The 18,054-nt window shown below is 40.0% G+C and overlaps 2 protein-coding genes across 7 annotated transcripts in view; one reads left to right on the forward strand and one right to left on the reverse strand.

Annotated features, from left to right (window-relative positions):
- GTF2H1 (general transcription factor IIH subunit 1) overlaps positions 1 to 12,055 on the reverse strand; it is a 36,665-nt gene extending 24,610 nt beyond the window's left edge. The window contains exons 1-3 of the mRNA XM_022583803.3: positions 11,599 to 12,055; positions 3,887 to 4,055; positions 105 to 297 (exon numbers count right to left, since the gene is read on the reverse strand). Of these exons, the coding sequence (XP_022439511.2) occupies positions 105 to 297; positions 3,887 to 4,040 (347 nt within the window). The 5' untranslated portion in view covers positions 4,041 to 4,055; positions 11,599 to 12,055. The remainder of the gene's footprint in view (positions 1 to 104; positions 298 to 3,886; positions 4,056 to 11,598) is intronic.
- Positions 11,838 to 18,054, forward strand: part of HPS5 (HPS5 biogenesis of lysosomal organelles complex 2 subunit 2) — a 45,202-nt gene continuing 38,985 nt past the window's right edge. The window contains exons 1-3 of one of the 6 annotated variants that reach the window (XM_022583798.3): positions 12,233 to 12,903; positions 15,742 to 15,782; positions 17,591 to 17,754. In XM_022583798.3, the coding sequence (XP_022439506.2) occupies positions 17,647 to 17,754 (108 nt within the window). In that variant the 5' untranslated portion in view covers positions 12,233 to 12,903; positions 15,742 to 15,782; positions 17,591 to 17,646. The other 5 variants (XM_022583800.3, XM_022583797.3, XM_089915057.1 and 2 more) reach the window with 5 other exon arrangements.

Consider the following 18,054-nt stretch of genomic DNA (forward strand, 5'->3'; position numbering starts at 1 on the left):
TTTCCTAAACTACACTGTCAAAGCACAAGGGGTGAGAAATAAACTATTACTTGACTGGTGAGAACCTAGCATCTCTTTAAAAGGCTGTTCTTTTCCTCCTTCACCTGTTTTTCTCTTCCAGCTCTTTATTTGCTTTCCTCTTGAATTTGGGCAGCAGCTGCTGAAGAAGGTCTTTCACTGCATCTCGCTCTTTCACTGCTGTGCTTTCATTGGAAAAATGGAAGTTAGTTGTGTCCCCTGCATGCAGGACCAGCTGAAGTTGAATTTTAGCTTTTCCTTCTGGACTGATTTTCTGGCCTAAAAAGAAGCATGAGGCTATAGTTAGATAAGGATACTCACACTGTGGAAAGTCATACAATAAGTTACTTCTCTCAAGATTCAGGCCTCCTTTGGGCTTTAGTTGCCCTATTCCAATCTTGATGCTTCAGCAGAAAATGTACAATTCTCAAATAATCCCATATAACCAGAGCATGGTTCAACAAATTCACTGCTAGCACTTGGCTTCCTTCTTCAGTATCCTTTTTGTGTGGCACTTCTCACCCACTGCTTCCACCTATGGATACTAAGGGCTTTGGTTTCCACTCAACTGGGCAGCTTTCTTGAAAGCTTTCTAAAAACAGCCAACTCAGAGTCCTGAATCCACCCTGAATAGCTGCTTCCAACTGACAATATCATTAATAAAAATGATTTGTCACGATTCAAAAAACTCCAAAACATAGCCCATGGCCTAATTACTAATTGCGAAGGAAAATACGTAATTTTACATTTGAGAGATCAGGTGTCAGCACTTCAACCAAGTGACCAAACTTAGCCTCATTAAAATTGGAACAACCTGACACTATGGGCTTTCTGAGGTGACAGAATAGCAACACCACCACTTATGTGTTGTTCTTGCTGAAAATGTCTAACTTGAGTATAATCATGCCTGTAGACCTGACTTTTAATTTATAAGAAATACAGGTATACAGGAAAAAAATGAAACAAAACCTTGAGGAGACCATCAGACATAATCAGAATGTGTGATATTCTACAAGCCCATACTCTTAAAGAACAGACAAAAGAGACTACAACTACATACATGAACCTAGACTAGGTATTGGTTAAAAAAAAAAAAAAATCACAGGTATAAAAAACTTTGGACAACTGGGGAAATGCAACAATGGTCTGGATATTTATTAAAATTTTCTTGGTGTCATAACGTTATAAGCAGTCAAAGTGTACACTCACATAAAAAAGCAAATATGGCAAAATAACTAAATTTAGATGGTGTACAATATACACGTATACATTGTACTATTCTTTAAACTCTTCTGTAACTTTGAAGATTTTCATAATAATTTGGAGCTGGAAATGTCAAAATATACCTACATAATAGAGATCTTGTATTCTTAAAAAGTGGGCCTCATGGCTTGTCTTCTTCAGGGAAACAGAGATGAAGGGGCTTTTGTCTCACTAAATGGTGACTAATGGTAGTGTGAACACATTACCTAGCGCTCTCCGCCCCAGGCAACCTACTAACACTTAAATAAACAGAAACTTTTTCAATGAAGATGCTGCTTCCAAACCAACAGTTTAGATGAAATACCTTACTGCCAAAAAGAGCAATATGAAGCAATTTACACTGTCAGCCAGCCTGTTCCATTATTCCATACCTCCAAAACAAACTATCACTCCTCTCTACTCTCTCTTCTCAGTCACTGCTTTATTCTTGCTCTATCTTAGCTCGTGCCTCTGAGAGGCCTACTTTTGACATTTTTTAACTATCTAACTGCTAATTTTCACCTTAGTAATGTATTATTGACAACTTTCAATGGCTTCTTTCAGAAATGAGCATTCTTTCAAATATTCAGCTTAAAATGAAAACTGATCTGGTGCAGATCTAAATTTGGGCATGTGCTCTCCTCCCCAAGAGCTGAGAAGAATTGTTGAAATACAGAAGATAGGCATATTCTTTTTTTTGTGGCCTCTCCCGTTGCGGAGCGCAGGCTCAGCGGCCATGACTCATGGGCCCAGCCGCTCCGCGGCATGTGGCATCCTCCCGGACCAGGGCACGAAACCGCGTCCCCTGCATCGGCAGACGGACTCTCAACCACTGCGCCACCAGGGAAGCCCAAGGCATATTCTTTATTGCATGCTGTAAGTATCATATTGAGTATGTGTTTTGCAAAGGTATAAGGCTAGCTTCCCGTTTAAGAAAAATGCTAATACAGGCAGTTCCTAATTTATGAGTCTATTGTAGAACAAATGTTAGTTTGTTAAGACTACTATTAGAAACTTGGTGAGGCATTTCTCCACAGAAACAAAGGTTTGAAAGGAAGTAGTGTTACCAGGAGAGTGGACAAAGACCAGATAGCTTAGGCAGTACTGAATTATGATGAATTTTAAACAGTATTTCCTTTTGAAAATTAAGATTCTAAGTTATTTCAGTGGAGAAAGATGATCTTGGTCATTTCCAGCAGCAAATTAGAGGTAAGTCCTTAGGGCAACTGTTTATACACAAAGGACATTTGTAAACTGACCACTTGCAAATTGAGGATTGTCTATGTTTAGAGGTGTCATGTTCCTTGAAATCTGTTCAGGATTTTATCTAGGAGAAGAATCTCATATCCAGGAAAATAAATGAATCCATATTAATGGTCACAGTTAAGATACCACAATTTGTTGAGGGCTTTGTTACCCAACTCCCCTGGGGTCCCTCCTATTCAAGATCTTTTAGTTAGGTGAATCGCAGAAATCCCTTTCAGAGTACAGGTTCTAAATCCCAGGATTCACTTGGTGCCTTTAAACCTAATTATTATTGAGCCACAAAGTACCATGTCCTTTGGGTAATAAATTCAAAGTTAATTTTGCAAATTTGAAAAGAGAAGGGATTTTGTTGTTAGCTTTCATACCTGAAAATCATAAAAAGGATATAAAGATATTATGCTCTGTATTCCTCCCATCTACATTTAGTATAAAACTAAGTCTATTTTCTCAACAGATGATGGATGGCCACATAACCAAAGATTAGACGACTTTACTTAAAAGATACAATTTTATGCCAGGGCAATCTGGCATCATCTATCAGGATTTTTTAAAAAAATAAATTTATTTATTTATTTTTGGCTGCACTGGGTCTTCGTTGCTGCACGCGGGCTTTCTCTAGCTGTGGCGAGCGGGGGCTCCTCTTTGTTGCGGTGCGCGGGCTTCTCATTGCGGTGGCTTCTCTAGTTGCGGAGCACGGGCTCTAGGCACATGGGCTTCAGTAGGTGTGGCATGCAGGCTCAGCAGCTGTGGCTCGCGAGCTCTAGAGTACAGGCTCAGTGGTTGTGGTGCACGGGCTTAGTTGCTCCGCAGCATGTGGGATCTTCCCGGACCAGGGCTTGAACCCATGTCCCGTGCATTGGCAGTTGGGATTCTTAACCACTGCGCCACCAGAGAAGTCCATCTATCAAGGTTTTAAATGCATGAACCATTTGAACCTGTAAGCCCACTGCAGGGATGTATCCCATACATAAAACCTCAAAAAGATATTAGTGCATAGACCAATACTGCAACATTGTTTTCAATAACAAGATTCTGAAAACTTCCTAAATGTCCTTCAATAGTGGACTGGTTAAATACATAAGTGTAAATCCATTCAGTGGACTATTATGCAACTCTTAAAAGAAGGTATGTGTGGAGATCTTTACGTGAGGTAGATTTACACATGTAAAGCTGTACATACTCTATTATTGTAGAAAAGGCAGGTTACAGAATATATATTCCATGATCCTACTCTATAATTATTTTTATACAGTTGATTTTTTGACATTATAATAAAAACCCCACGAAGACTGTATAAGCAGTCTTCTTATAAAGTTACTAGCAAGTATGACATACATCAGACTTAGTATAGCCGACTTACATTTAATATCTGCATACATATGGCTGATGGTAAATCTATCTTTGCCTTCAGGTGCCCAAGCAATTCTTTCTGCCATGAGGTACAGAGCTCCATCCTGCTTCTTTTGTCGCACCTTCTTTACAATCAGCAAAACTTCTTCAGATGAAGTCGCCATGACGGCTAGAAGGTGCTAAAAAAGACGAAAAGATTTCACATCTCAGTTAGGGTTGGATTCATTGACTTGAGTCCCTTCCAAATCTAAAATGAGTAATAAGGAGGGAAAAAAGTCTTTTCCCTTTTTCTGAGTTGAAGATAAAGCTGTATGGCGTTATTCCTTTAAAATCAAATTTCATTTTGCTCATACCACAGGTATGAATTTACACAACACTGCAAGTTGACAACACCTGGCAGTTTTCAAACCATTTCCACATATGCTAATCAGAGTATTTTCAATTTATTTTTATTTTCCTGTTATATTATTATATCTTAAACACATGATTTGACTACAAATATGTGGTCTGTAACCTATATTGCAGAACTTTAGAATTACACAGCACTCTATTGGATATTTAATTCAAATTTGTTTCAACTGAAAAAACTAAGAGCCAAAGGGTTTGTGTGACCTTCCTAAAACCACTCCTAGATCTAAAACCCGGTCTAATATGCTTTAAAAAAAAACTGAAAGAATTTAACACTTAACACTTCAGATGCTATCTTCCCCATCTTTTAACAATCAAATGTCTTCAACTGCTCTCCAGTCTAGGCAGAAGATTCATTTGTATATGGCTAATTTGTAAACAGCTTGGAGCTCCCCCCAAGTTCACCCCATCCTGGGAATCTTAACCACTCAACCCAAATCCTAGATTCTTGAGTGTAGCTGTCTGGAATATGAGGCTGAAAAGGATTTTGAGGCTGTTTGGGCTCAACAAGAAAGATGCCATGATTGATGAAGTCTGCTATGGGCTGCGATGGGGAAAGTGGTGGCACAAATGGTACACATATGCCATTTCTGGTGAAGTTATGACTTTAGCTTTCATTCCCAAAGGAATGATTTAAAATATAACTTAAAAATATTTACTTCTTCAGGTACAAATTATAATTTCAGAGAAGTTAGCATATCTAAGTGTCATAAAATTAAATTTGAGCAAACAAGTGAAGCTTTATTGTAACATTTCTTATTCACTGAAACAGTGATTTAAAAATCAAAAATACAAGTAAAAAAAAAAGAGTGAAATTTTAATTTCTCTGAAGTTGACTACCTGAATTTTGAATAGCCAGATCTTCCCTTTTAGTTTCCTTACAGGCTACTCCACCCCAAAAATGGAAAGGAAAAGGGTCAGTGTGAATACATTTATTCAATAGTTCTGTACTGAGCCAAGAAGTCTAGGAATTACCCGAAGACAAATGTCTGCCAGTAGTGATTTCTGCTTTGAGAAAGCTTCCAGTCTAGTGAGCAAGATATGTGTGTGTGTGTGTGTGTGTGTGTGTGTATACAAATTAGAATGTGTAAAGTCCCAAAAGGGAGACAAAAAACAGTTCTGAATTAGGACTCAGAGGCAATTAACTTTTTCACATGAGAGGCTTTGTCAAATATTTCACAGATATCTTAGGGCAATAAAAAAAAATTCAGTTATAATTAAGTGAACAAACAAGATGCAAATCACTAAATGCATAGTCCTTAGGTGTTCCGTTTGATGCGTTCTGGCAACTGTATACACCTGTGTACCATTACCCAAAACAAGACAGAGAACATTTCCATCACCCCCCAAGTTCTCTCATGCCCCCTTCTAGTCAATTCTCTTCCTCCCACCCTCGAGCAACTGTTTTCTGATTTCTATCACCACAGATAAGTTTTTATCTGTACTAGGATTTCATATAAATGGAATTCAGGCACTATGTATGCTTTTGTCTCTGGCATTTTGCTTACCATGTTTTTGGAAATTCACCACATTATTACATGTATTGGTAGTTTATTCTTTTTTATACAGAAGTTAGTTATGAATTGGGTTTTGAATGAGGGTTTTGACAGAGAAAAGGCAATAAGCATTATAGGCAAAGAGAATGCCTTGGGGCAAAGGCTCCAGACTCTCTGCAAATGGTTAGTAGTCCACTCTGGATGTAGCACAAAGTTCATGATGGGGATCAGTGGGATATGAAGTTGGACAGTTAAGATGGAGGCAGATAGTGGAGAATACCCCCCTATGTGGCAGACAACAGAAAACTTTTAAGATTTGAATAAGGGAGTGATTTGTATTTTAGGAAATTAATCTGAGGCAATATGAGAGAGACTGAAGGGAGGACCAGAAAGGGTCTGAACCAGGCTGGTGGCAGTGAGAATGGAGAGGAAGAGACAAGAAGGAGTACTGAGGAAGCAGGATGAATAGACACTGTGCTGAAGGAGGTATCACAGCTGCTTGCTCATACCCCACTTTTAAGCCTAACTGACATGAGTACAGCGATGCCACTCACAGAAACAGTAACAAGGATAAACAAGTTTGAAAGTGAAGGCAAGGAATTCGGCTCTGAAAATGAGTGTGAGGTGCTGTTGAGTCCCGCAGGTAGAAATAGTCTGTATTATGTGGGCATTTATAAATGCTGGGACAGAGCCTAGTAAGTTAACAAAAGGGATTTAAAAAAATGCCACAATCTCACAACTTTAACATCAATTTTCTTAATTTTAAATTGTGCTTATCTGTACTCACCTTACAAATGTAATCATGAAGTACAGCCAAGTTAATTATCTTGTTTATTTGCCATTGAAAACATTTTCCCATGTTACTTTACAATCTCCAGTTTTAATATCCATACATTATATATGATAAAGGGTCAAAATTCTTAATATATAATACCATCTTTTAACTGATTTACTTATTTGATGTCCTCCAAAGATTTTGATTAGAGGATTACTGTCGCTTAAAAAGTTTGAAAACCACTGTTTTAAAGGACTATTTTTTTTTTTTTGGCTGTGCCACAGCTTGTGGGATTTAAGTTTCCCGACCAGGGATTGAACCTGGGCCCTTGTCAATGAAAATGCAGTCCTAAGCGCTGGACCGTCAGGGAATTCCTTAAAGGACTATTTAATGACATGAAAAGATAAACTGTTAGGTGATCAAAGCAAGCAAAAAAAGCATGTAGTTTGATTCCATATTCTTAAATTTTAAAAAACCTTCTAAAATTTATTGAAGGCTTGTAATACGTGCCAGGCATTGGGCTAAATTCTCTATAGGCATTATCTCATTCAGTCCCCAGTTAACAATCCTGAGGTAGGTTCTATTATTAGTTAGTTCTATTCTGCAGATAAAGGAAATTGGGTCTGAGAGATCAAGATGCTTTCCCAAAACACCAAGAAGTAGAACTGGGTTTGAATCTGGATCAGTCTGACCTTAGAGTTCCATTATGCTATTTTGCAAATATATATGACTGGAGAGACATACACCCAATTTAATAGTGGTTACCTACGGTGATAGGACTACAGATGATTTGAATGTTCTTTTTGTTTTCTGGACTATCTACAATAAATATGTATTTTGTAATGAGAAAAGCAGTTACTAAAAATGTCTTTCCAAGAGTTTGTTCTCTATCAAACCACATCTATAAGGTAACATGGGAAGGTGTTAGGGTTGGTAAGAATTAAAACTGTTATTTTCAATTTCTGTAATATGTGTACTATTTTTATTTAGTATTAAAACTTTAATTTATAATAATTTTTATAAAATCTATGGAACCATTATATATTTTAATATTAATTTTATAATATTCATTATAATAAACACGTAACTATTAAAAACATTTAAAAACCTGTCTATACTATGTAAAATTAAACTGCATACCATATGAACCACATTTTAGGAAACATGAATTAAAATCTGAGAAAGATAGGAGAGGTGTGTGTGTGGAGGGGGATAAGCAGATAATTACAGGATAATTTAAAATATGTCCATATATGGAGGAAACACAAGGTTACAGCTGACAGAGCAAGTCACCAATTAACTGGGCTTACGGGCACAAATAAAGTGTTAACTTTGGAAAAGAACAAAAAAACCTTTCTGAGATGGGAAGATAAGGAGAAAGATGAAGACAGAGAAACTGTAAAGTGGAGAATAAATTAGATTAACAGAACTATTAGAGTTGGCTACTTTAAATGGGAAAAAACATAGCCTCTTATGCATAGCATGTAAAACCATTCATATTAAAATCTATTTAGAGGGAGCTTTAAAAATAAATCAGAGATAAGTTATTGAACACTGGGAATAACTAGTCAATTGTCTCACAGCTAACCTGCTTGGCAAATTTCCCTGGTCATCTGTAGCACCTCTGTTAATTGTACAAGGACCAGTTTTAGGAAGTTTAATAGAACCAGTAGGACCATCCTACAAGGGCTTCTATGATTTCTAGATTTTTCTTGAAGGTGGCTCCTTGGGTGGCAAAAACTTCTTTCTAGTAGAACTCTGTAAGAGCCACAGAATATTTTATGAAAAACATCGGTGCAGTTATATTTAAACAAAGTGGCTTGATGAAGATCTAGCTTTACTTAAAAGATTATTTACTTTATGAAATAATCTGCCACAAGACTTCTTTAAATAGCAAAATCCTCCAGTAAAGGCATTTATTCATTTGCAGTTAAATATTTACTTGCTTGAGGCTAAAGGCACATGCATGCCTTGTGCTGAGCCTCTGCACATTCTCCTCCCTTTCCATCAACTAGCTTTTACTCATTTTCTGTCTACTCTGAGTTTCAAAGTTATAGTATTCTTCCCTTCACAACACTTATCACTACTGCAATTAATTTTTTTAAATTAATTAATGAATTTATTTTTGGCTGCGTTGGGTCTTCATTGTTGCGCGCAGGCTTTCTCTAGTTTCCGCGAGCAGGGGCTACTCTTCGTTGCGGTGCACAGCCTCCTCATTGCGGTGGCTTCTCTTCCTGTTGAGCACAGGCTCTAGGCACATGGGCTTCAGTAGTTGTGGCTCACGGGCTCTATAGTGCAGGCTCAGTAGTTGTGGTGCACAGGCTTAGTTGCTCCGTGGCATGTGGGATCTTCCTGGACCAGGGCTCGAACCCGTGTCCCCTGCATTGGCAGGCGGATTCCCCAACCACTGCGCTACCAGGGAAGTCCCTGCAATTAATTTTTAATGTAATTCTTTTAATGCCTTTCTCCCCGAAAGACCGCAAGTTTCATAAAGAAGGGAAGAGGCTGTATGTGTTGTGTTCATGGCAATACAGAGCCCAGCAGCATATTTTAGTCCATAGGAATAGTCCAATAAATACCTATGACATCAATTTAAGATCTCTGTTGTTAAAAGAATACAGTCTTGGTTAAGACATAACAAGAAACCATTGTACATACATCCTCGGCTAAACTCCAGGAAGCACTAAAGCTCTCAACTCACAGATCAGAGTACCATTCCTCACAGATTCCAATAACTGGCTTATAAGTAAACAGGGATAGGAAGAATTTGAAACTATTCAGGAGAAATCTTTAAATTTCCATTTCCTACATCTCATGTCTCTGCATTTCCATTACCTACATCTCCTTTTCCAATGTGCAGAGATAAATGGGGCAGACGAAAAAAAGGCAACAAGTGAAATATAAACTCCTTATCACTCACTAAAAGGAGGATTGTTATTAGAGAAAGCGCTTCTGTGTCTGCCAGCATACAAAATGGAGACTGGAATGCTGCTTGCCATCGGGCAATCCTAAAAAATGTTAACAATTCAGCACTACAGGGAATAAGACCTTGAAAGTATGTAAAGAGTGATCAAAATGTACTGTTTTAAGGATACACACATAAAGAAGATATTAAAGGGAATAACTGAGGTAGCAATGTTAAGACCGAGCACTTTTTCATTTTACAGCAGTGATGGGAGAGGCAGGAGGAGGAAAATGTGACAGAGACGCAAGATAGAGGGAAGAGTATGCTCATATTCACTAATAAATACTGCATGCTGACAAAGAGTGCGATACCAAAATTGAGAGAAGAGCAATCAGTTGGTAATCATAAATGGAGCAAGGAGGGACTATTAGATGGATGCCTGACACTGTCACATTGCAGGCAGGAAAGAGAAAAAGGAGGAAGGGACAAAGACACTTTTTTTTTTTTTAAATTAAAAAAACATTTTTTTTTGGCCGTGCCATGTGGCATGTGGGATCTTAGTTCCCTGAACAGGGATCGAACCCATGCCCCCTACAGTGGAAACAGGGAGTCTTAATCACTGGACAACCAAGGAAGTCCCCAAAGACACTTCTAGTAGCAGCATCCATGAAGTAGAAATAGTGGTCAAAATGCTAGGAAAGCTCAAGGTACACCTGACAACATTCTGATGGTAAGGGAAAAACCAGCAGCGCAGAAAAGCAGGGCTAAAAGGTGTAAAGACAGCCCAGCAGGGATAAGATATAAGCCTTGAGAGCAGGTCGTACAGGAGGCAGCCACAACTGACTGAAGCTGATCGTTGGGTGCATTCTTTCTAACTGATTCCTCTCTTTGCACCAACCTTCCTAGTATTTTTAAAGAGCCCTCCCTGCATTTGTGTGGATTTTTTTTTTTAACATTAGCACTACCATATGCATTTAATATCACCTAGGAGAGACTCAAAGCTCATCAGTCTGATGCACTGCCAAATGTCAGATGAGTGAAAGTAGCAGAACAGGTTTAATGCCTCCAAATTCTCTCTCCCTTCTTTCCAAATAATGGATTTCGGTCTGCTAAAAGGTACAAAGTTCTTTCCAGAGTCTAGATCTTTTGTAAGCCATAAGCCTGATACTAGAGGTTACCTTCCCCTCTGTTGTGACCTCTCCACCTCATTTGTTCTAGTTTTGATTTTTTTAAATCGATCTTAGGGTTGGCAGCTTTGGCTTAGTTACCAAAGCCCAGTTCATGATGTTCACACTGTGTTCCAAGAGGGGAGGCTGAGCGCTCCCAAACTCAATTCCACCATGGCATGCTGCTTTGTATGTTGGGGTTTCTGGTAAGAATTCAACGGGAAAAATTGTTCCACTCCTTTATGGAATCAGTACTTACTGCAAGGTATATTTTAAACCACTTAGTTTTTGTATGTTTTTAAAACTGGGTCTTCTGATGGGCAAAAGGTTGTTTTTATCTCTCTCCTCCCGCCCCCCATTTTACAGACCCTAAAGCGGGCATTTAAGAGTCAACTGAATACACTTCCTTAAACAATGTAGTCTCTGAGAACACTGGGGAATTTCTAAAATAATTATTTATTTCCATGTGTTGGTGCTTAAAGATGATCAAATTGGGCACAGACCAAAATGTTATGTGTGTGTAGGGGGTTGGCCTGGCACACGTGTTAAGAAGATTTTAAGAGTGGTAAGTTTGACAGGTAAAGCAAAAGGTGTGTGGACACTAAGGTAAAAGCTTTTCCCTTACAGAAACCGAAAGACTCAACAGCACATTTTCTACCGGGACGGGCTTCTCAGCCCCAGAAAGGGCTCCGTGTCCTTCATCCTCATGAGCGAAGTCTGATCCCGGCTTTGAATAAATCTTCCGAGTCCCTGCTTTCAGTGGAGAGATAAGGCTTTCTACAGACAAGTAGATTAGGGGTCGCCTCTTCGTCGCTTCAGAATAATAAAGGGCTACGAGACCGCAGGCTTGGGAGTTGTGGCAACGGCGACAGGGACACAGGAAAAAGGGGCAGATTCCGCGCCGTCCTGCGGCCCCCAGGCCTGTCAGCTCTTCACCCGCCCGCCCACCCCCATTCTTCGGTCTAAACTTACCAGGTGGGAGCTACGGCCTTGGACAAGGAGTAAGTTACTGAGCTAGGTCGAGTCGAGTTCCGCTGCGCTTCTTAAAGACGCTGCCGAGAAGAGGCTGAAACCCAGCAGCCGCCGCCGTCGCCACCGCCTCTGTTACCGGGGGGTCTCGCCTCCATCGCTGGCTGCGAGAACTCTGAAGGCACGTGACCGGAAGGACCAAGGCGGGCCTGCGGGGCACGTGACCCCAGAGCGCGGCCGCCATGATACCTTCCGCTAGTTCCCTCCCTTCCCCGCCGGTGCCCGCCTGTTTCATTTCCTCTCGCCGGCTTTAAGCGGTGAAGGGTCCCGGGATCCTGCCTGGCTCACCCCTTTGGCCTAGAGCTCCTCCGGTCCCGATCGGCGCTGCGCCTTCGGCCGACAGCGGCCCGCTTACTGCAGGCCACAGAGAGCGTAATCACGACCGCGGCCCGAGGGGGAGGGACCACGCGCCAGTAGGGGCGTAACCTGTCACGTGACGAGGAAGTACAGTTAACAGCTTTGTCCCAGCGTCCCCGGCGCTCCGGGATGACGTAAGCCAGGGAGGGGAGGAGCAGGAGGGGAGACTGAAGTTAAGGTGCGGCTCTTGGTGCGCGGTGAGTGTTAACGGCACCCAGCCGGGAGAGAGGGTGTGACCCATTGGAATTTGGGGGCTACCGGCCTGGAGATGGTGGAGAGAGGCTGAGACCTACAGGCTGTGAGCCTGGCTTTGAAAACTTGATTACCGAGGCTCCTTTCAAGAAATCTGAGTATAGTATTAAGTTACTGCTGTTAAAATGTTAGGAGTTCCGCTAGTCAGGGAGCTTGTGGTCAGGAACTGTCTGCAGTGGGGTGTGCGAGGCATGCTGAGTGCATGAATGAGTGAGTCGCCATTTCTTGGTCTGAGGTGAAGAGTTGTTCTCTGTTACTTGGGTTTAAAGATCCCCATTACGGGAATGAGGGAATCTCGTACTTCCCCTCCGCATAGTATCTTTAATTTTTGCTTCCTTTCTTTTCTCTTTTGCCTCCTCTTCCTTCCACGCCCCTAGTGGGGAAGAAAGAAAGCTGTGATTTGCATTGGGTGTTTGCGCAGCAAACACTAGTCCATTAAAATGAATAAAAATGAGTACTAGGACGAAGAGAAAAGACTTCTTGATTCTACTGCTCCTTTAGTTACCATCGAGCAGTGCGGGGAAATGGAAAGGTAATTAGATTTGGACTCAGGATTAGTGGATTCTAGTCGCAGCTCTACTTGTGAACTCTGTGACCTTGGGCAAGTCAACACTTCAAAAAGTTCTTTCATTGACTTTGGTAAGCATTTATGACCACCTTCTATTTGCTTAGTTTTTTGCTAGGCTAACAGTGTGACAGACTTAACAGAAGTAATAGTTAAACTCGGATCTGCAGGAAGTTAGTGTTTTGTTAGATGGAGGAAGATTCAAGGGACAGCATATATTAAACCATGGAGGCACAGAAAGTTTATAGAATGAAAGGTTTGTACAGAGCTTTTTGTTGTTAAGCACATACTTAACAAAATCTTGAATATATATGACGAAATCACTGTGCTGTACACTTGTAACTAACACAACATTGTAAATTAACTATACTTCAATAAGAAATCTTGTTCAAGAAAATTTAAAACATAGACAAAAGTAGACAGGATAATATAACGAACCCTCATGTGCACCTAACCAAACTTTAACAGGTATCAGCATTCTGCTGTTCTTGTTTGAACAGTTTTAAATTTTCTAGGTACTTTTTATATCCATTATCACATTTGATTAATGGCAGCTTTCAATTTGAGCTCAATTCTACTGTATCTAGGTACTGGCTAGGAAGATTATATTCATTTTATTTGAAAATTTCTTTGGGTTTTAGTTAACTGCTTGCTCTGTTGAATCAAAAGTGTGACATGGCACATTGTAAAGCAATTATACTCCAATAAAGATGTTAAAAAAAAAAAGTGTGACATGGCTACTTTAAAAAATCTGGAAAAAAAAGTCTGATACTGTTTTAGGATGTAACATAGAAATTTAGTGTCCAGGTCAAGGACTTAGTGTTTCTACTCTATTCTGTGTATCCAGCTACTTAAGGAGATTTATATTCAGTTCTGGAGACCACATTTTTAGGCAAACTAAAGCTCTTGTGTGGAAGGCTGATCAGAACAGAGAGGAATTTGGAAATTGTCAGGTCAGGAAGAACTGGGGTTGATGAATTTTTAGAAGACCTCATAACACTTTTCAAATACTGAAGGACTGTTTTGAAAGGAGTGAACTTATATCCTTAAACTGTAGAAGCCACAGTTGGAAATAAAAGCTCCAAGTCATCAGGTTTCAGCCCAATAGTAGAAAAAGTACGTTATAACAGTGAAAGCTGTGGAGGAGTGGAATGGGCAGCTTCATGAGAGGGAGCACTTCCTTTCCCTTGCTGAAAGTGTTCAGAGATCCAGCACAAGACTAATTCCTGAATTACGTGGATGTGTGCACTGAATTACCTATGAGTCTTCCACTTTGAGAATTCTGGGAAGTGGGACTTACGCTGGCCCTGAAAGGCTGGGCAGATTTTAGTAAGTAGATCTGGAGGGAAAGGAGTCATTTCAGAGAGTAAACGCAAAGAAAAATATAAATTTGGAGTTGGCTCAACACTATCACTAGCAACTTCTCTTGAGAACTGACATTGTTTATGCTATTCCTTTTTCATTCTCGTCTCTATTAAGTCTTTTTTCGAAAAATAGAAACTTACTAGGTTTTTTACTCTGTTAGGTCATAATTTCCAGGTCATTCTCTCTTCACTGAGATCAAGACCAAATGGTCTATCCGTCTCAGAGATTGTTTTAAGATTGCAAGTGGAAGAGATAGCCGCTGTGGGCCTGATGTCATTCCTTTCTGTCTTTCTTAGGATCTTGTACAGTGATTTTACTTTCTTTTTCTTGTATTTTCAGTCCCTTTCATTTTTTAAAAAAATTATTTATTTATTTGCCTGCTCCAGGTCTTAGTTGGGTCACACAGGATCTTAGTTGTGGCTGTGGAATCTTTGGTTGCAGCATGCAGGAATCTAGTTCCCTGACCAGGGATTAAACCTGGGCCCCCTGCATTGGGAGCACAGCGTCTTAACCACTGGACCACCAGGGAAGTCCCTTCAGTCCCTTTCATTCTAAAGCCTTTTCTTTTAGCTGCTATCTACAAATCTGTTTGCGTCTCCCCTGCTCACAAGGTCGAGAGGTTTTCTCCTCCACCAGATTTCTTGAGTAATTGAAAGGCCTTGTCTTTAGTTCCGTACCACCCCTCCCACCTTTTCTCAAGTCTTTTTTCTAGTGTCTACCCACAGCGCTTCACAGAAATTGTGATCTCCCAACACCAAATTCTTCAATGCCTTTCTGTTGCCTACCAAATTAAAATTTGTGCAGGTTCCTTAGTTTGAGATTCACAGTGCCTTGTACCTTGTGACTGAATTACTGTTCCAGCTTTATCTTTCATTTTTCTGTTGCTTGTGTCCTGTGTTTCAACCAAAGACTAAACTTGTATTCTCCAAATATATCTTCTGTATCTTTGCTTATTGCTGCCCTACCTGCTACCCTTTCTTTTTTCCTTGTGAAAAAACCTACTCAGCTCCAGTGCTACTTCCCTTAGGAAGTTTTCTATGGTTACTTTTAACTCAATGTGATCCCTCTGTCCTCTAAGTCCCGACATTGGACCTTGCTTACGTTTCCCTTATGAGGGGTGTGTGTGTGTGTGTGTGTGTGTGTGTGTGTGTGTGTGTGTCTGTATATATGATTTGTCTTTTTCTCCCTAGTTGATTATAAAGTGACTGATTTCTGGAATTATTTTATTTGTCTTGTTCGCACCACTGTGCCTCACATTCTACTAGAAACTGTCGACTCAGAGAAAAACACACAAGATGAGAGCTGTGAGTTTAAGTTTTATTCAGGGTCTTGCTGAGGACTATAGCCCGGCTAACAGCCACTTAGCCCTGAGAAAACTGCTCTGAAGAGGTAGGGGAGAAGACAGTTTATTTTATGTTATTTTATTTTTAAATTTTTATTGGAGTATAGTTGCTTTACAATATTGTGTTAGTTTCTGTTGTATAACAAAGTCAATCAGCAATGCATATACATATATCCCCTCTTTTCTGGATTTCCTTCCCATTCAGGTCACCACAGAGCAATGAGTAGAAGTTCCCTGTGCTATACAGTAGGTTCTCATTAGTTATCTATTTTATACATACTATCAATAGTGTATATAGAGAAGACAGTTTATATATGATTTTTGGCGAGGAAATAACTGCAAGTTAAGCCTACATCTTGGTAAAAGATTACTGCTAATCACAAAGAATAGATATCTCAAGTTAATGATTTTAGTGCTTTTCTATGTATGGGAAGGTGCAAAAATCTGGGGTGATTAAAATTCTTCCTGAGATATACATCTATGAGGGGCCTGCTTTTTTTTTTTTTTGCGGTACGCGGGCCTCTCACTGCTGTGGCCTCTCCCATTGCGGAGCACAGGTTCCGGATGCGCAGGCTCAGCGGCCATGGCTCACGAGCCCAGCCGCTCCGCGGCATATGGGATCTTCCTGGACCGGGGCACGAACCCGTGTCCCCTGCATCGGCAGGCGGACTCTCAACCACTGCGCCACCAGGGAAGCCCGAGGGGCCTGCTTTGTCCAAAGCAGAGGGCCTCATCCTGTTGTTAATTTCCTCTCAGAGTGCACTGGTGGTCAGCAACTGTAGTGGGTTACGATGTAACCCTTGTAGAACTGGATGGTGAGCAAAACTATTTGTCTTAGCAATCCTGATTTGTCTGTATCTACAGTACTTAATAAAATGAATGAGTGAAAAGGATGAGAGAAGATTTTTCTTAGATTAGGAATTCTCAAATATTTGAGTATAGGAGGACTACTAAAGAATTTTGTTTTTTCAGAGCACCATTCTCCTTGCAGAGATCAGCTGTATTACCAGCAGAAAATAAGACTATATTATGTGTATGCAGTAAAAAGTATTGTAAGCTTATATATGGCTTGCCCCTGGAAAGTGTGCTCCATGAACGTTAGGACTTTGTTTTGTCCTCTGTTTTATCTCTGGGACCTAGAACAATGCCTGGCACATAGTTGGTGCTAAGTATATATTTGTTGAATAAATGAGTGAGTGAATACATGTGTTTCTGAAAAAAAAAATTAAAACCACAAAGTATAAATTAAAAACAATTAAGCATAAACAATTGTTTCTGAATTTTTTTGTAGTATTTGTTTTTTATTCTCAATTTGGTAGGCAACAAAGGATTGAGGAAAAGTTAAAATTAATCGATAGAATTTTCTTAAATTCTGCTTTCTTCTGGAAACTGGTATAATTTGACAAAAATGTACACTTGAGAGTTGTTGAACAGGTAAGAACTCTTGTGTTAGTTTACAAAGTCTTCACTGGGTAGTTGGCATTTGCTACCTTGTATTCTTATTTCTATTCTTTCCTATCAGGCCTCTTATTGAAGCTCTTATTCCTCTTTCTGCCTAATTCCCCACACCTGACTTTTCACTTATTCACAGGCTGGAGAAAGCTATCCAGAGGCCCTTTCCTATTAAGCACGGTTAAAATGTGGGCTGATAACCATTGAATTTAACAAGAGACTTAAAAGCAGAAGATTTACAGCTCAAAGAATTGCAGCTGGAGGTGCTATTTTACCACAGAGGAGCTTGACAAAATTTCCCCTTATATCCTGCAAGCGTCTATTCTATCTGTTCACACTGTTAGGTAAAGAGAATGGGATAGGATTGTGGAGGGCCTTGAGAATCTGGATTTCATTCTGTGGGAGTTTTAGGAGTCAGGGAATAATCAGTACAAGCTGATGGTCACCTAAAATGTCACCTGCGTGTGTTTTCTTTCCACCTAGATGCCAAGGAGCTCCAGAATAGGGATCCTTGTTCCTTTCTCATGTTTCCCTGTTTTCTCCACCTGTTCATTAAATGCTTGCTGAAGGAGTGGTGAGCTTCTTAAATTATATTTTTGCAGGTTTTATTCAGGAATACTGTGCCTATCCCTCAACGTAGTTTCATCTTTCTGGGTAAATGACTTTCGTGCCAGTGATACCAGAGTCCTACAACCATGTTCTTGCAGAATTTGAGTCTCTGGATCCATTACTTTCAGCCCTGAGGCTGGACTCCGCTCGTCTAAAGGTGATTTTCGTGATCCTTATATCAGTTTTATTTTCACTTTCATATTTTTGTGTGCTCTCGGTTACGTGCCCCTCTGACCCCGTTCTTTATGTTTTATAGAATCTTGGGTGTTCTTACCTGTGCTAGTAATACCTCACATAGAAGTAGTATGTTCATAGTGCTTTCTTGATTTATTTTTCAAGCAATCGTTTGAATTCTTCTTTCCCATCCTTGGAAACTATGATATAGATTACTGAATTTTCCCGCCTCTAATCTTGCTGTCTTCTCTCAGAAAGTAATGTATTCAATTGAAAACAAAAT

This window comes from Delphinapterus leucas, chromosome 7 (genome assembly GCF_059928025.1).
Source record: "Delphinapterus leucas isolate spDelLeu-1000000601 "Yukka" chromosome 7, BTC_Dleu_Yukka2, whole genome shotgun sequence".
Lineage (NCBI taxonomy): Eukaryota > Metazoa > Chordata > Mammalia > Artiodactyla > Monodontidae > Delphinapterus > Delphinapterus leucas.